The 21,327-nt window shown below is 44.9% G+C and overlaps 1 protein-coding gene across 2 annotated transcripts in view; it reads right to left on the bottom strand.

Moving 5' to 3' along the window:
* The window catches only part of LOC126473637 (kinase D-interacting substrate of 220 kDa), a 383,513-nt gene that overhangs the window by 282,825 nt on the left and 79,361 nt on the right, over positions 1-21,327 (bottom strand). The window contains exon 1 of one of the 2 annotated variants that reach the window (XM_050100835.1): positions 8,676-8,938. The exons of the other annotated variant lie outside the window; for it this stretch is intronic. Coding sequence (XP_049956792.1) covers positions 8,676-8,765 — 90 coding nt within the window. The 5' untranslated portion in view covers positions 8,766-8,938. Of the gene's footprint in view, positions 1-8,675; positions 8,939-21,327 lie in introns of those variants that run through there. 2 annotated transcript variants of the gene reach the window in all.

The raw sequence follows: 21,327 nt of genomic DNA, 5'->3' as shown, positions 1-21,327 counted from the left end.
GCCTCCCTTTACACCGGCGTGTCCGCCTGCTTGATGTCTACTCGTCAATACCGTATTACATAGGTGTTTGTGGAGATACTTTTAACAAGACAGTGTACAGATCTTTCATTTATCAGCACAGTTCCCCCTTGGCTTGTCACAAAGAGTGCCTCTACGCAAGTACAGGACTTCGCGTCGCTCTTCTGGTTTAATCTATCTGAATTGTTGCGCTTACCTTCCGAGAAGTACAGAAACAAGTAACGTCGTCTGGTGACGCGAAGCGCCAGATGCGTCACACCACTAATCGGCAGCAAACTGAAACACTCCGAATGTGTCGCCCGCATAGTCGAGAAGACCTGTCTGTCCACTGCACGTGCATTTGCAACACTGAGCGAACGGCGCGGTCTGCCCCCGATGAAAGGGGAGCGTAGGAGGGCACGGAAAGATAAAAAAGGACAAAAGGCGGCTCTGTTATCTGCCGGCAGAGATCGTGACAACAGCGCCGCGCATTTGCAAGAGGGCTGCGCCAGGCGTCGCACTCTGGTGGCACAAGACAATGGCCGAGCCGGCGGCCGACGTGGGAATGCCTGCGAGCCGGCAGAGTCCACCTCGAACAGTAGCAAAGCCGAGCTGCCTTTCACCTCGGCATTCCGACGCGCAACGAGTGTAACGGCTCACACCGACTCCGCAACTTGTCCGAAACTGCTCTTACCGCCACAGCCCGAACTCTGTAACTAGCAGCAAACCCGTGATCTTCTCTTGACCAATCTCCGCGATCCGTCAGCATGTCATATACTGGGAGTCTAGCAATGTCACGCTAAAGACTACTATTACATTTTCATTATAAAATTTATAAAAAGTTACACTATTTTGTTAAATATCTCTGAATGGAATGACGAAAATTGATTAAAAGAAAGAAGCTGGAAACGCTAGAAGACTGTACTGAATTGCAGGAAGATCTGTTCCCATGGTTCAAATGGCTCTGAGCACTATGGGACTTAATATCTGAGGTCATCAGTCCCCTACAACTGAACTACTTAAACCTAACTAACCTAAGAATATCACACACATCCATGCCCGAGGCAGGATTCGAACCTGCGACCGCAGCGGTCGCGCGGTTCCAGACTGTAGCGCCTAGAACCGCTCGGCCACTCTGGCCGGCTCTCCTCGTGGTCATTATGCGAGAGGTATGTGGGGGGAGGTAACATGTTATCCGACACTTCCCGGAAAGTGCGCTCTCGACATTTCAATAGCAGATCTCTCCGTGATGCACAACGCCTCTCTTGTAACGTCTGCCAGTGGGGTTTGTTGAGCATATCCGTAACGCTCTCGCGTCGGCTAAAGACCCCGTGACGGAACACGCCGATCTTCGTTGGAACCTCTCTACCTCTTCTGTCAGTCCTATCCGCTAGGGATCCCAGGTAGACGAACAATAATCAAGAACCGGTTGCACAAGGGCCTTGTAAGTCACTTCCTTCGTGGATGATTTACATTTCATTAACATCCTTCCTATGAGTCTGACACTGACATCTGCTTTCACAAATATTTGTTTTATGTGGTCATTCCAATTAAGATCGCTCTGGATAGATACTCCTAGATACTGTTTCCAGCTGTTTGTCATCAACAGCGTACCTGTATGGTAGTGGATTTCTTTTCCTATGTATTCGCAATATGTTACATTTATTTACGTTCAGGGTCAACGGCAAAGCCTACACCCTTCTTCTATGGAGGTCATTCTGGAAATCTTTCCTACCTTCTGGCGATGCTACTTTGTTACAGACAACCACCCTATCATACTTCCTTGAGGGACTCCGGAAATTACCTTTATATCTGTTAATTTTGTTCCGCTAATGGCATCATGTTGAGTTCTATGTGCAAAAAAGTCTTGAATCCAGTCGCATATCAGCTCCGATACCCGATAAGCTCGTTTTTTTTTCTTTTTTACTGAACGGCAGTACCGTACGGTGTCAAATGGCTTACTGAAATCGAGGAACATGGCATCAACCTGAGCGCCGTTGTCTATAGATCTCATGGGGCAAAAGAGAGAGTTGAGCTTCCCAAGATGTCTGTATGCGGAAGAATCCATGTTGATTTTTATAGAGGAGACTTTCGTTCTCCAAGCGCATCATAATTCTTCAACATAACACATGTTCCATGTTCAACATAACACATGTTCCATGTTCTACAACAGATTGACGTCAACGAAATAGGCCTGCGATTATGTCCACCTGCCCTACGACCCTTCTTGAAAACGGGAAGGACCGGCGCTTTTTTCTAATTGTTAGGTATCCTAAGTTGCTCAAGCGATCTACGATAAATTACTGCTAGAAGGGGAGCAAGTTATTTCGCCTTATCTTTCTACAATCTTACAGCTATCTTATCTGGCCCTGATACCTTTTCGCTACTAAGCGATTCTAGTTTTTTTCTCTCTCTCTCTCTCTCTATTCCGCGATCGATTATCTCAATATATGTCATTACGACGTTCGTACGACGCTTGAAAGGAGGGACCATGTTACGATCTTCCGCGGCGAAACAATTTCCGAAGACCGAATTCAGTATTTCGGCCTCCTCTCTGTTATCTTCTGTTTCGGTGCCAGTACGGTCACTGATTCGATGAATGGATGGTTTGACCCACTTACTGGTTTTACATACGACCAAAACGTCTTAGGCAGAATGTCAAATCAAACACCTTTCAGTCGTCTAATTTCCAAACTGTTACTTAATATGGCTACCAGTTTCGGCGATTTACTACGCCGTCTTCAGGCCCCCGACTATTCCGTCGGCACATGATGGTTGAAATAATCGCTGTATCAAGCAGAAATCTACACATATCGCTCTTTGAATGCTGGCCTCTATTTTGACCGGAATCGAGGTTGGAACCTTCCTAACGTCGGTCAGGGGGCCTGAAGACGGCGTAGTAAATCGCCGAAACTGGTAGCCAAATTAAGCAACAGTCTGGAAATTAGACGCCTGAAAGGTGTTTTATTTGACATTCTGTACTGAATAGCCGAGTCACGCAACGATCTATGAAAAGATGGACATACAGAAAACCTTTAAGCGTTTTTACCCAGATCGGCGACAAAGTTTTACCTTCACAGTCATTGAACGCTTCTCTCATTGCTCTCCTTACGCTCATTTTTACTTCGTTCATGTTTTTACTAATCTTGAATCCTAGATGGAGTTCTCTTTGTTTACGCAGCAGTTTTCTAACACGGCTTTTAAACTATGGCGGGTCTTGCCCATCCCTTAAGACCTTACTCGGAACTCACTTGTCTAGGGCATATTGCACTATGCCTCTGAATTTTTTCTATTTGTTCTCCACACCTTCATCTTCATCACCGAATATTGATGCTGATCGTTCAGACATTCTGAAATCTGTATCCTGTCACCCTTCCTAACTTGCTTAACATTCCTTGTAGGACCCGTCGTGATAGATGCTATCACAGCCTTGTGGTCACTGAAACCTTCCTCTACGTTAACTGATTCGATAAGTTCATGTCTGTTTTTTGCCAGGAGTTCTAAAGCGTTCCCCTCACTAGTTGGTTTTCATACAAGACATCCAGAACAATGTCACGCGAATACCTATCTCTGGCACCAGTTTTGATAGCATGACACTCCCAATCTAAACCGGGCAAGTTGAAGTCACTCCCTATTGCACAACGGCATGATCAGGAAAATTATTAACGATATACTGCAAGTTCTATGTGAAGGGATCTACCACTAGAGCTTATAACCCAGGCAGTCTATAAAAGCAACCGGTTACCATTTTTGACCGATCTTTTATACTTCACGCAGATTAATTCACAATCTCAATCCGTGATAACCTGACCAGATTTTATCGAATTCTTTACTGCAATAGGCACGCCGCCGCCATTGGCCAGTAAACTATCCTTACGATAAATATTCCAATTTGAACTTAGAATTTCGTATATTAGTGTCCAGTTTCAACAAACTTTCTGTTCCTTATACTATCTGTGCATTATAACCTCCAGTAACCGACACAATTCTGGGACGTTTCCTCGGGTGCTTATGTAGTTTACTAAAATTATATTAGTCTTTTCTACCTCTCATCTGCGACCGACGACGAACATTTTCTGAGGACCTTGTGGCTTATTTATCCAGGCAAATCGTCTTTGATCCCAACGGAGTGTTGCTCTAACCTAAAACTGCCCCATGTGCACTCCACACGTACTCCGCTACCTCTGTAGCCGCTTCCTGCGTTTAGTGCACGCCTGACCTATTGTGGGAAACACTACAATTTTGCACCCTAGCCGGCCGCTGTGGCCGAATGGTTCTAGGCGCTCCAGTCCGGAACTGCGCTACTGCTACGGTCGCAGGTTCGAATCCTGCCTCGAGCATGGATGTGTGTGATGTCCATAGGTTAGTTAGGTTTGAGTAGTTCGAAGTCTAGGGGACTGATGACCTCAGATGTAAGTCCCATAGTGCTTAAAGCCATTTGAACCATTTCTGCACCCTATAGCGGAGGTCGTGAAATTCGTATCTGATGAAGAGAAGCTGCAACGTAACAGAATTACAGCGAAATGCAGGAAGATCTGCAGAAAACCGACGGTCGGTGCATGGATTGGTAGCTGTCCCTCAACATAGACAAATCTAATCTACAGCGCATACATAGAAAGACCTATTACTGTATGTAGAGAGGGATTTAAAGTGGAACGACACATACAATTAATCGCTATTAAGATCGATACAGACAGAGTCAATGGAAGAATCCTCAGAAATGTAGTCCATTAACAGAGGAAGGTTCGCAGGAGAGCTTCTGTAAAGTTCGGAAGGTAGGAGACGAGGTACTGGCAAAAGTGAAGCTGTGAGGAAGGGGCCTGAGTCGTGCTTGGGTAGCTCAGATGGTGGAGCACTTGCCCGCGAAAGGCAAAAGTCCCGAGTTCGAGTCTCGATCCGGCACACAGTTTTAATCTGTCACGAAGTTTCATATCAGCGCACACTCCGCTGCAGAGTGCAAATCTCATTCTGGTAACAGAGGAGGGAAGTTGCAGAACTCTCATTCGACGAATACTTGAGTACATATTGCTCGTTAGTCTGAGACCCGTACCGGATATGACTTATAGACGCAGTAAAGAGTATTCAAAGAAGAGCAACGAGTTTCGTCACAAGTTCGTTTGGTACGCATGAATATGTCACGGAACTGGTCATCAACTCCAGTGGCAGGGGCTACAGGAGAGAGATTTTGCTACATGACGTTGTTTACTGTTAACATCCTAGAAGAGTCAAACAGTATATTGATTCCTCCCTTGATATCTCGCGAAGAGACCAAGAAGGTAAAATTGTGAGATTCGAGTTCACATGGACGCTTATAACATTCATTTTTCCAGAAAACCATTCGCGACTGGAACAGGAAAGATGACCAGAGACGAAGGTAGACGAAGTACCCTTTGCATGCAAAGTAAATTGGCTTGCAGAATATGAATGTTGTGTATAAGATTTTCGAAACATCTCACATACAAAGAGTAGTATTTTACTCCGTGGTTACTACTGTTATGTTTTGCATGCAGATAAACGCTCTTCAAGAACACTTTAAGAAAAGTCTTGCTTAAGTTTAAAACGAAACTTTTCGAAAATAAAAGAATGTGGACAAATTTCCTAATTATGAGGACCAAGAATTACGTCGCCCCCCGCCGCAACCATCGAGTTTGCGACAAAGTTGGTATTTAGGTCTGCTACTAGACCAAACATGTATTACCTTCCTTCGACCTGGAGGTCTGTTCGACCGCATAATCGTACCGCAGACTTCATCACCACGCCAGGTGCAAGCGAAAGTCTGTTTGGAATGAAGACGTTGAAAGAGAGAGATGTTGTGAGAAGAAAGCCGACAGACTACAAGGTCTTCGCAGCACTGTGCCGATGATATAAGACGTATCCACTGACAAACTCTACTTCACAGGCCATCAGTATGAAGATAATTGGATCAAAACTCAGAAGTTAAAGACATATATTTGGCTGGCAAGAAGCGAAGTGATGGCGGAAACTTCATCACTTAACTGCAGCCCAGTGTCTCGAATCAAAAAGCAAATCCTTCCGCAACGTCTCGTGGAGTTGCAGCATGTACTGCTGTCGATGGTGATCCTTCCGTCAGACAGGAATAGTAAATCCGGCTGCTCTTTGGTGCCACATGAAGGGAAGGAAGGTTTCTGAGGAAATGCAGAGCATCCATAAAATTAGTCCCATGCAAGACAACGACGCGGCCAGTTCTACTGTATTGCTCCAGAATTTGGAGATATCATCAAACAGGCATCGAACGATTTCAAAGACACGTTGCTACGATCGTACACGTATAGCACAAACGAAAGCGTAAAAAAAGTTCCAAACAATCACAAAAAAAAGTGAGTTATACGAGTAGCTACGATGTGAAATACAGAACTCTGAACTATTCGACTAGCTGATGCGACCGTCGAAAAAGAACACACGAGGGTTAAGTGAATGGTTATTACATTGGTAGAGGGATGGTGGTTAATATAAATGGGACTTTCGTTTCGTACTTTGACACATGTTGCGGAATGCTGCAAGCTGTACCGTATTGCCATGCGGAGAAATTTTATTTCTATAAAGAAGACGTGTTGCCTGTGTTTAGTTCAAACTGATAAAACGACGATTACGTCAAAATATAATTCTTTGTTTTGTTTGCCATCAACGGATATTCGCCCAAAAACTTAAGTTTAATAAACGGTCAGCTCCTGCGTTTATGGCCATTACGAAATGGATGGCGAAACTGAAACGTAACCATACTTCTCTTGGCGAACTTTAATATGAAGGACGTCCCAAACTATAACCACAGGTAGAAAATCGAGAAATCGCACTATATGATATTCGATGGTCGTTCACTGACGGACGGTGCATGAAGCACATGACGCCACGTGAATATCAAAATCCGCGCGGAGTGGCCACGCGGTTTCAGGTGCCCTGTCACGGAATGCTCGGCCCCTCCCAACGGAGGTCCGAGTTCTCCCTCCTTCGGGCATGGGTGTGTGTGTTGTTCTTAGCGTAATTCAGTTTAAGTAGCGTGTAAGTCTAGGAACCGATGACCTCAACAGTTTGGTCCCTTAGGAATTCACACACATGTGAATATCAAAGGAAGTGCGATGCTGTTTACTTCAAGATGCAACTCTGAGGAACTTCTGTACTACGAGGTTGTCACAATTCTGAATGCTTGTCACTATGTCTGAGCCGTTTTAAAAAATAATCCAACTGATACTGTGCGCCGACATGTTTCTGCTGATGGTACGTCTGTCCATCACTACACGTTACAAACGAAACTGCAGTCGAAGCTGTATTGGAAGCCATTGGCTCCTAACAAGAAGGTTGGTATATACCGCCGGCCGGAGTGGCCGTGCGGTTCTAGGCGCTACAGTCTGGAGCCGAGCGACCGCTACTGCCGCAGGTTCGAATGCTGCCTCGGGCATGGATGTGTGTGATGTCCTTAGGTTATTTAGGTTTAATTAGTTCTAAGTTCTAGGCGACTGATGACCTCAGAAGTTAAGTCCCATAGTGCTCAGAGCCATTTGCACCTTTTTTTTTTTTTTTTTTTTTTTTTTTTTTTTTTTTTTTTTTTTTTTGCGGTTATACTGTCTGCCTCAATTGTTGTGTCAGAATTTGTCTGAGCTATCAGAGGGCTTCTTCTTATCAGTTACCTTGAAATGGGCTAAACAATAACTGGCAAATTGGCAAATGATACGCAAGTCTTCTGCTCAACTGGCCGAAAAAAAGGAAATTGAGATGGAGCCTGGATCACGAAAGATAAACAAATGATCTCTCAAGAGGAAAATACACTACCCACGGAGTTGCGCGGACATTGGGAAACTGAAGGATTTGAAGTGCTAATAAGTTGGAATATTCACACTCTTCACTTCACACAGTCACTTTCATCTATTCCTTCATCTAAAGAAATTTATGGCTTCGAAACATTCTGACTTCAACAGAGAAGTAATGGTCACCGTAGATGGGCATTTAGCACACTTCCTAGCATCGCAAAGAAAATGGCTCTGAGCACTATGGGACTTAACATCTGTGGTCATCAGTCCTCTAGAACTTAGAACTACTTAAACTTAACTAACCTAAGGACATCACACACATCCATGCCCGAGGCAGGATTCGAACCTGCGACAGTAGCGATCACGCGGTTCCAGACTGAAGCGCCTAGAACCGCACGGCCACACCGGCCGGCCTAGCATCGCACTTCACAGATGACCACTTCTCACGTCAGACAATGTACACTGGTCTAGAAGTGGGCTACATAAAACATATCTGAATTTTTTGCCCAAAAAGCACTGTCATCCACTGTCTGTATTTGAACTTGTCATCTTTCACCGTGAAGTTCGATGTTTCCTTGTAAGTTCTGTAGAACAATAGCTTCTGCAACGCCACTGGGTTGACAGATTTCCTTCGATTCTATACTGAACAGCGACATGATACAGCACTGGAGAAGCACTCGTCACACACTCGATCCGCAAGAGTTAGAGACACAACTGACATAATGCAGAGGACAGATGAAGAACCAGGTCTGTCCGACAAAACACTTGTGAATTCGTGTTACATTCTTCGCATTAAAGCTGCCGATGGGCAAACTAGCCACGCTATTCCTTTATGATCGTTTGAATTATCGGCATGCGGCGCCTGTGGAGCGCAGTTCCAACTACGGGTGAGGTGTGAAGCAGCGTCCGTGTTACCTTGGCCGTGGCGGTCCTCCGGTGGTGGTCGGCAAGCGCCACGAGGCTGTAGTGCTCATGGCGGCGGCGCGGCTGCTTCCAGGAGAGCATCGCAGGCCAGCTGTGGCAGGCGCACACCTGCGCTGCCGCCGCCCGGCTCCAGCTCCTTCTACTGCCTTTCCCCTTCCCTCTTCCCTCGGCCTCCGCCACGTCGCCCGCCTCTGCAGCACTCGCCGCACAGCTAGCGAGCGCTAAATGGAGCGCGCCAGGCGCTGCGCGCTCTGTGTGGATCTGTGTATACACAGCCACAGGCCGGCTGCCACGCACAATTAGTGGCCAATTTAGCAGTGTCGCAGGCCGCGCAGCTGCCGGCTACTGCAGCGCCGCGCCCGGCGAGTGCCACACTGCGCTCGTTTTTGTTATCTGCCTCGTGGCTTTGCGCGCTGCTGCGAAAGCACTTCCGGGCGAAAAGACGGCGCGACTGGCCGGACGTAGGCGGGCGAGCGCGACTCCACACTGCCGCAAAAACTTCCTCGAAACTGTCTGAGCCGCTTAATGAACTGTGTCTCCCAACTCGAGTGGGATGAGACAGCGTCTGAGGTAACACATTTCACATTTGACTCCACGTCTTTCAGGCCCATGCCCGTAATGGTGACAAAGTTGCAGACGGAATCCAAATACTGAGAGGTATAGAACAACAATTCGTAATATCTAAATAAGTTCTTCAACAGTAAACAATCCACAACAAAGAACGCCTTACATTCTGTGGCACAGAGTATTTGCGTTACCAATATTTGCAAACCCGAAGAGGGAGGTGGGTGATCATGGGTGTCAGGAACCTCCCCTCTCCCTCCCTTCCTTCCTTCCTTCCTTCCTTCCTTCCTTCCTCCTCCTCCCCCCCCCCCCCACCCCCCACCAAATAACACGTTGTTCTGGTTTGACATGCAGCTCTCCACGCTAGTTTATCCTGTGCAAGCCTCTTCATCTCCGAATAACTACTGCATTCTACTCTGTTGTTGTTGTTGTTGTTGTTGTTGTGGTCTTCAGTTCTGAGACTGGTCTGATGCAGCTCTCCATGCCACTCTATCCTGTGCAAGCTTCTTCATCTCCCAGTACCTACTGCAGCCTACATCCTTCTGAATCTGTTTAGTGTATTCATCTCTTGGTCTCCCTCTACGATTTTTACCCTCCACACTGCCCTCCAGTACCAAATTGGTGATCCCTTGATGCCTCAGAACATGTCCTACCAACCGATCCCTTCTTCTAGTCAAGTTGTGCCACAAACTCCTCTTCTCCCCAATTCTATTCAATACCTCCTCATTACTTATGTGATCTACCCAGCTAATCTTTAGCATTCTTCTGTAGCACCACATTTCGAAAGCTTTTATTCTCTTCTTGTCTAAACTATTTATCGTCCACGTTTCACTTCCATACATGGCTACACTCCATACAAATACTTTCAGAAACGACTTGCTGACACTTAAATCAATACTTGATGTTAACAAATTTTTCTTCTTCAGAAACGCTTTCCTTGCCATTGCCAGTCTACATTTTATATCCTCTCTACTTCGACCATCATCAGTTATTTTGCTCCCCAAATAGCAAAACTCCTTTACTACTATAAGCCTCTCATTTCCTAATCTAACTCCCTCAGCATCACCCGACTTCATTCGACTACATTCCATTATCCTAGTTTTGCTTTTGTTGATGTTATCTTATACCCTCCTTTCAACACACTGTCCATTCCGTTCAACTGCTCTTCCAAGTCCTTTGCTGCCTCTGACAGAATTACAATGTCATCGGCGAACCTCAAAGTTTTTATTTCTTCTCCATGGATTTTAATACCTACTCCGAACTTTTCTTTTGTTTCCTTTACTGCTTGCTCAACATACAGATTGAACAGCATCAGGGAGAGGCTACAATCCTGCCTCATTCCCTTCCAAACCACTGCTTCCCTTTCATGTCCCTCGACTCTTATAACTGCCATCTGGTTTCTGTACAAATTGTTCTACTCTATGCGATCAAAACTATGTGGCCACTTCTGGGAGTCATTAACTTAATATGTCTTCTACCCTTCACCTTTATGACGATTCGAGCTCTGCCGGGGACACTTTCAATGATGTGCCTCCATGCCTGTGGAGGTATGACGGCCTATTCTTCCTCGAAAGTGTCAAAAGCCAGTGAAGGCAGTGATTAAACGCCGGAGTCTGGAGTGAAGTCTACGTTCTAACTCATACCAAAGATGTTCTAATGGGACTAGCTCGGGATTCAGGGTGGGCCAGTCCATTTGAGCAATGTTTGAGCTTCAGAAATACTTGTTTATGGCAGGGTGCATTGTCATGTTGATGTATGCACTCATCACCTCCGAACTGTTCCTCTACGTCTGCAGTACACAATTTTGTAATAAAATGTATTCGTATCCTTCCGCATTTAGCTTTCTCTTAAGCGCAGTAAGATCACCACCACTTCCTCGCTACTTCACAGTTGGCATTAAAAATGATGATAGACAACGTTCTCCAGGTATTCGCCAAACCCGAACAGTTCCATCAATTGTCACAAGGCATAGCGTGATCCATCACTCGAAATCACCCTCTTCCAACCGCCCACACTCCAGTGGCTTAGTTCTTTGCACCACCTCAACAGCCGCTTAGCACTGCCTACAGAAATGTGTGGCTTATGAATGAGCTGCTAGACCATCTTACCCCATTCTTCTGAACCTCCTACGAGCAGTCATTATACCAGGTGGTCTACTGGTAATACTTTGGAATCGAACGAATGATTATTTCCGCTGATTTCATGCGATTTTTCAAACCATCCTCCCCAATACTCGGTGGTCGCTGTCCTTCAACACAACATCTTCCTGGTCTTGGTTTGGCTGTGGTTGTACCTTCGCTTTTGCATTTCACAATCACACCACTAGCAGTCGACTTGGGTTGCTTTGGAAAGGTTGAAATGCCCCTGATGGATTTCTTATTCAGTTGACGTGCAGTGACTGTCCACTCTCCTGGCCGTCCTATTACGCTGTTACTACTTCTTCGGAGGAGAATGTCTGAGGACATTGTGGCTGATTTATCCAGGCAAATCGTCTTTGATCCCAACGGAGTGTTTCTCTAACCTAAAAATGCCCCATGTGCACGCCACGTACTCCGCTACCTTAGCCGCTTCCTGCGTGTAGTGCACGCCTCACCTATTATGGGAAACCCTACAATTCTGCACCCTAGCCGACCTCTGTGGCCGAGCGGTTCTAGGCGCTTCAAAAAATGGTTCAAATGGCTCTGAGTACTATGCGACTTAACTTCTAAGGTCATCAGTCGCCTAGAACTTAGAACTAGTTAAACCTAACTAACCTAAGGACATCACACACATCCATGCCCGAGGCAGGATTCGAACCTGCGACCGTAGCGGTCGGTCGGTTCCAGACTGTATCGCCTAGAACCGTACGGCCACTCCTGCCGGCTAGGCGCTTCAATCCGGAACCGCGCTGCTGCTACGGTCGCAGATTCGAATCCTGCCTCGGGCATGGATGTGTGTGATGTCCTTAGGTTAGTTAGGTTTAAGTAGTTCGAAGTTCTAGGGGACTGATGGCCTCAGATGTTAAGTCCCACAGTGCTCAGAGCCATTTGAACCATTTTTGAACAGTGAGGTCGCCTAGGAGCTTCGGAAAATAGGCGAATGCTCACTTGCCGATTGGAGCCGTCCTCACGGTATCTTTGGACTTCTAACAGCACGCAGAGACTGTCAACGTGCTGATGCTACATTACGCTAACTTTACGTAAACAGAACATTGCGACTAATGCCACAGGGACATTGCGGCACGCCTATCCCTACGATTCTTTATTTTGCGTCGACGCTGAAGTGGGCATATATCACACTGTATTGTGACTTCCTCTATCCTTTTGCATCGCTGCACCCTTAAAAATGACATGGTACCGGTGTCGACATGTGGAATACTCTACGCGAGAATCAACTTGCGCTCTGTAGCTATGTACTCGGATAGCAAGAAGGTGCCAGCTGCCTTTTTGACAGCGGCAATTGTCTTGGCTGGAACGGAGGGCAGATCCAGTGAATGGCAACGTTGCGTGACTATTTTAGCATACAATGAATTATGTTCAGCCGAGATGAAATGAAATGATCGTATGGCATTTATTGATTGGGATATCCCCTCCCGGGATGAACCTATTGTTTAATTTTCAGGTAATTATGTGCCTCGGCTGCAAAAAGGAGAAAGATTGCCGGGAGGGGGTGGGGGGGGGGGGGGGAGGAGGAGGAGGAGGGGAATTGCATCTGGGTCTGGAGCTATAGCAAACACAACTGTCCCAATGATAATGCAACTTGCTTATTATTCATGTCTCAGTGTCAGAAAAACTAAAACGAGAATTAAATGATGTAAGGGACCAAGAAGAATTTAAGGCGGTATTGTCAATCTAAATTCCAGTATGCAGAAATAGTTCAACAGATGTAACGAGGATAGCAGAAAACTGCTAGCTGTAATATTGGGAAACATTGAAAATGATACTTAAGGAAATAATTGCGGGTTAAGACGTACATTTCCAATTTGAGAACGAAAGTTATCAAGAATGGCACGTCAGACAATGAAAATGCAAGAAACTGAGACTACGATTTAAAATATTATTATTTTTTATTGCTTGGTGTTGCAAATGGGTGAATGTACCAATTTAATCACTGAACAGTAAACAAGTTACTGCATTCTCCGAAATTACTTAATTAATGTTCGTAAGTGCTTTAGATATTGATAAAAGTTTGAGGTGACGAAAGTCATGGGATACCTCCTAATATCGTGTCTGATCTTTTGTCCAGCGTAGTGCAGCAGATCGACGTGGCATAGACTTAACAAGTCGTTGGACGTCCCCTGTAGAAATACTGGGCAATGCTGCCTCTAAAGCCGTCCATAATAGCGGAAGTGTTGCCGGTGTAGGATTTTGTGCGCGAACCGTCCTATCGATTATGTACTATAAATGTAGGGCGATCTGGATGGCAAAGTCATTCGCTCAAATTGTCCAGAATGTTCTTCAAACCAATTGCGAACAATTTTGGCCCTATGACATTGTGCATTGTCATCCACAAAAATTTCATCTTTGTTCGGGAACGTAGAAGTCCAAGAATGGCTGCAAACGGTCTCCAAGAAACATAACAATTTTCAGTCAGTGATCGGTTCGAGTAGACCAGAGGACACACTCCTTTCCACGTAAACACAGTCTAATCATTAAGGAACCGCCACGAGCTTGCACAGAGCCTTACTGACAACTTGGGTCCATGGCTTCGCGGGGTCTGCGCCACACTCTAACCCTACCATCAGCTCCTACCAACTGAAATCGGGACTCATGTGAGCAGGCCACGTTTTCCCAGTCGTCTAGGGTCCAACAGATATTGTCATGAACCTAGAACAGGTGCTGCAGGCGAAGTCGTGTCGTTAGCGAAGGCATTCGCGTTGGTCGTCTGCTGCCATTGCTCATTAACGCCAAATGTCGTCGCACGGATACGTTCGTCGTACGTCCCACATTGATTTCTGCTGTTGTTTCACGCAGTGTTATTTGTCTGCTGACAATGACAGCTCTACGCTGCTCTCAGTCTTTAAGTGAATGCCGTCGGTCATTGTTTTGGTCGTGGTAAGAGGTAATGGCTCAAATATGGTCTTCTCTGTATACTCTTGACATTGTGGATCTCGGAATATTGAATTGCCTAACGATTTCGGAAATGGGATGTGTCATGCGTCCAGTTGCGACTGGCTTTCCGCGTTGAAAGTCTGTTAATTCCCGTCGGTCATAATCACGTCCAAAACCTTTTCACATGAACCACCTGAATACAAGCGACAGCTCCGACAATGCACTACCCTTTCGTACCTTTTGTACGTTGTGTACGAGATACTACCGCCGTCTACATATGCGCATATCACTATCCCATGACTACCTTCACCTCAGTGTGGGAGGAAGAGACCAAATAGCGAGGTCATCGGAAGGACGGGGAAGGAAGTCGACCGTGCCCTTTCAGAGGAACCATCCCGGCATTTGCCTGGAGCGATTTTAGGGAAATCACGGAAAACCTAAATCAGGATGGCCGGAACCTCAATGTGTTAGAGCAATTAGGTTTTCACTATAAATTGATATTTTTGAGGCGTTATAGTGCTTTAAAAACAATGCAATGCATGTCAGCGAAGAATCTTTTCGCAAAAATAGGTGGAAAAATACTAGGAGAGTATAACCACTTTCACTTCCACTGCCATGTACACAATGTGTAACGAAGCACTGTCGGTCCCATCGGCTGACCTTCACCTTTGCGTATACAGTCCGATTGCAAAGATTAACAAGTGTTGTACTACTCTTTTCTACACCTTTAAAACCTTCATATTAGACGCAAAAACTGGCTCAATATTTCGATAAATAAAAAAGTTGACAGTTTAACCCTTCAGCAAAATATCGCTCCTGATGCGCATTTTAACTTGGGGAAAATCTGGTCTCGATGTGGTGGACAGCCTGTGAAACACTGTGTGTGTAATACCCTCATAAACGTGAGAATATTGATACAAAAATAACAGCAAATGGAATGATTATGAGACTGTTGGCGATATGTTAATTAAAATCGTGGAAAAGTAAGGTTTTATAAACGCTTGCAAGAGCACAATAAATTCGGAAAAACTATCTGCGGCAATTTATCTTTCAAGGCGAGACTGGAATTCCCTAATTGCGTGAAGCGTGACATACGGCTGTCAGCGTGTGCCTGTGTGGTTCTGGTTGTTAAAGGATGCGTGACATCACTAATTACACGGCGCGAGCGCAGACAAGGAACAACACTTTTTTTTCTCATTCCATTGTAGACTTTTCAAAGAACCTAACGAACTTTTCTTTTCGCCCCTGGTAATCTATTACGAAAAAAAAAAAAGTGTTCGTGTTGTGTAAGAATGCATGGTTAACTGTTCACTCACTGGTAATCAGCAAGCAGACAAAAAAATCGTTGTCGAGCTTCCAGCTTTCTGGAGCTACGGTAGGAACCCTACGCGTTTTCAACACGTTGTTTAAGCAGGGACCGTGTGAAGGAACCGAGTTTATGATCTCATTGACGGATGTTACGCGTATCCGGCCTGGCAAAAAATATTAATGTAATTGCTTTAAGTCTCGGAGAGAAGATAAAAACCGAGCAAGAACGAATCAGCGATTCTAGAACTGTCATAAATGCAACGCTATCGCAATTGTGATCAGATATAATACAGTAATTTCGTCCGCATTCTCGCTAGTGTCCTTCCTGCAAACCGTTCCAGCGAGAACTGTTGGCAGTCTATCGAGTAGTAATGTTCCTTCCAAGATGCGGATGGTATGCGAAGGTTTCCAGACTGATTCAGTTAATTGGTGGGTTGATTTCGGACTCGTCAGACAGCGCTTGGTATCTAAATGGACTGCAGTTTCGCTCGTAAGTCTTTACGTATTTACTTCACTCTGAGACGTTTTTCGATGATAGTGATAGCCTTTAATATCTGATAACTGTCGGAAATCTGTATTTCATAGACAACAAAAATTTCTAATTGTTGTGTGGATGGCAGTAACAACTACGCAGCCTTGCCGTTTTCTTTGCTGAAACTCAGAGAATAGAGCTAAGATGTTCGTCTCACTAGTATAAGATAGTAAATTTCCTTTCACTTCTCAACGTACGACAACTCAGAACAAGTTGCTTTCTTCGACAAAGCAAACTGTATATCCGGCTGGGAGCCGTGTTACCCAGCATTGCAAATATGGGAACTGATGGCGGAAAATGTCTTCGCGGGCAACCATTACGGCTTGCTGTTAGCATAATTAAATTTATTGACGACGAAAACATTGTACAAGTTACAGTGCCGTAGGATAACGTTGACCAAGTGGAACGTGTGCAAATTACAATAGAAGAGGACGCTGCTCAACATCCGCCCAAAAGAGGAAGAGGAAGAAGAAGAAGAAGAAGAAGACGAAGAAGAAGAAAGTACACACAATAAAATTCCATTCACAACTTGGACAAATATTGGGCATCATTTTTTGCATTGTTATGAACACAAAGAAACGTCAGTCTATGAAAGCTTACGGCTCTTTTATTCCACAGAACTGGACGCGAAGGCTAGGAAGGAAATCCTGAGGAAATTGTTCTTCCTATGGGATTTGGTTTTAAAAGGGGCCACAAAAGAAAGGTTTAAAGAAAGATGTAGAATAGATTTTTGCGAATGAAGAACTGAGGTGACCAATGGCTTACGCAGACAAGGTACACTGCGAACAAATATTGTCAAAGCGTCTGAGGAATACCGTGACACTAAAGATAAATTTAAGTGTCTACGAATATTCAATATTGTGCCACGCTGGGCACTGGGGTGGAGGTCCCATACCTCTCGGGGTCAGGGGTGGGATCCAGTCCTCCTAATCAAAGCACGTCCAGTCGAAGCTGTAAAACATTTTTCGCGTCTGTCGTAAGTAACAAGGCTCTGTAATTTACGCAATTAATGTGTTCAGAACAATACGAAACACTTGAATACTAGGAAATTTCGGTAGAATTTTCCGCCTAGCTTTGAAAATTTATTTAGGTTAGCAGTTGTCATCTTTAACGGTTATTTCTTCCGTGTATTTTTCTTTCAGTTGATTATACTAGTATATTAGTTTCGATGGTCTTTCACATATATTTTCTGCAGCGATTTTCTGCCTCTGAGCCGGCCGCGGTGGTCTCGCGGTTCTAGGCGCTCAGTCCGGAACCGGGCGACTGCTACGGTCGCAGGTTCGAATCCTGCCTCGGGCATGGATGTGTGTGATGTCCTTAGGTTAGTTAGGTTTAAGTAGTTCTAAGTTCTAGGGGACTGATGGCCACAGATGTTAAGTCCCATAGTGCTCAGAGCCATTTGAACCATTTTTTCTGCCTCTGAATTTTCTCACTAGCTGTTTCTGCGTTGTTATTGTCTTAGCTCTCGAGCACGCCAGTGTCTCGATTGGAGACAGTCTTAATAAAAATTCTGCAATTCTTAACGCTGTACGTTCACCTCCTGCTCCATCGTTTAACAGTTTCTGGAGTCCGAAAGCATAACATTTCTGCAGAACCCTTTTTGTTCCCATTCTACTCACTGTAACAGCAGTCGCGTCAGAGGGCTTGTTCGCTACGAAATGATGTGCCATAAACTAAAACATGCGCCTGCGAACTACCATTCCGAGGAGGCTCGGAAGGAAGATTAAACGCTTAATATGCCGTCGACACCCCGGTCATTAACAACGGAACACAAGATCGGATTAGAATAGGATGGGAAAAGAAATCGGCCGTGCTCTCTTCAGAGGAACCGTCCCAACATCTGCCTGAAACGATTTAGGGAAATCACAGAAAACCTAAACCAGGATGGCCGGACGCGGATTTGAACCGTCGTCCTTCCGGAAGCGAATCCAGTGTGCTAACACTGGAGCCTGGGAGGGCCAGGTGTTACTATCGGTGCTACTATCCGGCTGGTAATTGCAACTGAGGAGTGGAAATGCAAGTTCTAAATCTAGCGTTTGTCAAGAGAGAGAAGAAACAATGTATCTTTGATTGTTCGAACGGATTTGTATCTAAAAAACTGAGATGATCTTCTGTGCCATAGAATTTTGGTGCTCACTTCATCACCGCAAAAAATAATTAGAGAAATTAGAAAACAAATACTTTGTTACAAACGCTCTAAGTACCAAAACTGACTGGTTCCAAGTGCCAATAAGGATTTACAGACAAGTTGATTCTTGCAAAGAGGTAAACCAAAACCAGCCACTGTTTATAATCCTGTTTGTTTACACAAATATCGCTGTTACCAATTTCGAATCGATAGGTTCACCTTCAGACGGCTGCTCACTTTTGTGCTATATTTGTTGTCACTTACATTAGTTGTCAGCTGTTTTTTTCATCTACTAATGAAAACAATAATAAATGTGACGTAAATTTGAAGAGATGTCTGAAGGCCGGCAGCAGTGGCCGAGCGGTTCTAGGCGCTATAGTCTGGAAAGGCGCGACCGCTATGGTCGCAGGTTCGAATCCTGCCTCGGGCATGGATGTGTGTGATGTCCTTAGGTTACTTAGGTTTAAGTAGTTCTAAGTTCTACGGGACTGATGACCTCAGATGTTAAGGCCCATAGTGCTCAGAGCCATTTGAACCATTTAGATGTATGAAGTTGCACCTGTCGGCTTGAAACCCAGAACGGTGCTTTTGTGTACATAAATAGCATTACTGACACCGGCTAGTTGCTCTTTTCTTCACTGCAAGAATCAGCTTGTATTTTGTACACAGCCACAGTCACAAAAATGCCTGTTTTCGGCAAAAGAGCATGAAGAAAGTTTTTTCTCTAGGTGCCATCAATACTGAACGACTGCGTTTTATATGTGGTAACGTAAGTACAAAAATAAAGCATTAGGTTTTTAAGTAGTAGATCTGTAGTTGACAAAAACCGCTTATCATACCGTTTAAATTTTGAAACTCCAGCGGGAACAACAGCTTGGAACAAAGATCATGCGTCATCTACTGGTGCACGTTTGACCGACTTTCTCCACGGTTTGGCACTGGTATCAAGCCTAGGCACACGCAAAAGAGTACGGAGGACACACTAGCACTGAAAACAAGTTTTTTGAAAAAAAATTGTACTTAGAATGTTTTCCATTTCCACTTTCCAACTATTCCGGAGGCATGGGTGCTGATCTACACATCTACATCTACATGGTTACTCTGCAATTCACTCTTAAGTGCCTGGCAGAGGGTTCATCGAACGATTTTCATAGTATTTCTCTACCCTTCCACTCTCGAATGGCGCGTGGGAAAAGGGAACACCTAAATCTTTCCGTTCGAGCTCTGATTTCTCTTATTTTATTATGATGATCATTTCTCCCTACGTAGGTGGGTGTCAACAAAATATTTTCGCATTCGGGAGAGAAAGTTGGTGATTGAAATTTCGTAAACAGATCTTGCCGCAAAGAAAACCACCTTTGTTTCAGTGACTGCCACCCCAACTCGCGTTAAGAGAGGCGTGCATACTGCGTCACGAACCTTTTTTGTGGTAAGTTCCTATGGGACCAAACTGCTGAGGTCATCGGTCCTAGGCTTACACGATGCTTAATCTAACTTACGCTAAGGACAAAACACATTCTCACGACCGAGGGAGGACTCGATCCCCGAGGGGGAAGCCATGAGAACCGTGCAAGGCGCCCTAAACCGTTCCGCTATCCCGCGAGGCCGTTACGACATTAGCGCACGGCAGTGAGACTGCGTTTCACTCGTATGAATACTGAAATGAACGCTAATACCTGTCCTCGCTCTTTCTTGGAAGTAAACAATACGATGTTGTAACCGTCAACATTTCTTCTGCTCGTTTTGTCATAGTTCCATGATACGCAGAGAAGAGTATTCTGAATTTTGCACGATTCAGCTGGTTGTACACAGCGGAGAAATGAAATGACTCTCTTGAAAGTGCAGACAAATTGTTGCTCAGAAACAACCAACAACAAACAACTGGTAGTAACCGACCTCGGGGAAGATCAGTTTGGATTCCGTAGAAATGGTGGAACACGTGAGGCAATACTGACCTTACGACTTATTTTAGAAAATAGCTTACGTTGACTGAAATTCTCTCTTTCAAATTCGGAAGGTGGCAGGGGGTAAAATAAAGGGAGCGTAAGGCTATTTACAATTTGTACAGAAACCAGATGGCAGTTATAAGAGCCGAGTGGCATGAAAGGGAAGCAGTGGTTGGGAACGGAATGAGACAGTGCTGTAGCCTATCCCCGATGTTATTCAATCTGTATGTTGAGCAAGCAGTAAAGGAAACAGAAGAAGAATTCGGAATAGGAATTAAAATCCATGGAGAAGAAATAAAAACTTTGAGGTTCGCCGATGACATTGTAATTCTGTCAGAGACAGCAAAGGATCTGGAAGAGCAGCTGAACGGAATGGACAGTGTCTTGAAAGGAGAATATAAGATGAACATCAACAAAAGCAAGCCGGCCGGAGTGGCCGAGCGGTTCTAGGCGCTTCAGTCCGGAACCGCGCGACCGCTATGGTCGCAGGTTCGAATCCTGCCTCGGGCATGGCTGTGTGTGATGTCCTTAGGTTAGTTAGGTTTAATTAGTTCTAAGTTCTAGGCGACTGATGACCTCAGAAGTTAAGTCGCATAGCGCTCAGAGACATTTGAGCCATTTTTGGAACAAAAGCAAAACGAGGATAATGGAATGTAGTCGAATTAAATCGGCTGATGCTGAGGGTATTAGATTAGGAAATGAAACGCTTCAATTAATAAATGAGTTTTGCTATTTGGGGACAAAATAACTGATGATGGTCGAAGTAGAGAGGATGTTAAATGTAGACTGGCAATGGCAAGGAAAGCGTTTCTGAAGTAGAGAAATTTGTTAACATCGAGTATAGATTTAAGTGTCAGGAAGTCGTTTCTGAAATGTGGTGCGACAGAAGAATGCTGAAGATTAGATGGGTAGATCACATAACTAATGAGGAGGTATTGAATAGAATTGGAGAGAAGAGAAATTTGTGGCACAACTTGACTAGAAGAAGGAATCGGTTGGTAGGGCATATTTTGAGGCATCAAGGGATCACCAATTTAGTATTGGAGGGCAGCGTGGAGGGTAAAAATCGTAGAGGGAGACCAAGAGATGAATACACTAAACGGAGTCAGAAGGACGTAGGTTGCAGTAGGTACCG

This window comes from Schistocerca serialis, chromosome 1 (assembly GCF_023864345.2).
Source record: "Schistocerca serialis cubense isolate TAMUIC-IGC-003099 chromosome 1, iqSchSeri2.2, whole genome shotgun sequence".
NCBI classification, from domain to species: Eukaryota; Metazoa; Arthropoda; class Insecta; order Orthoptera; family Acrididae; genus Schistocerca; species Schistocerca serialis.
This window is presented reverse-complemented; position numbering and strand designations above follow the sequence as displayed.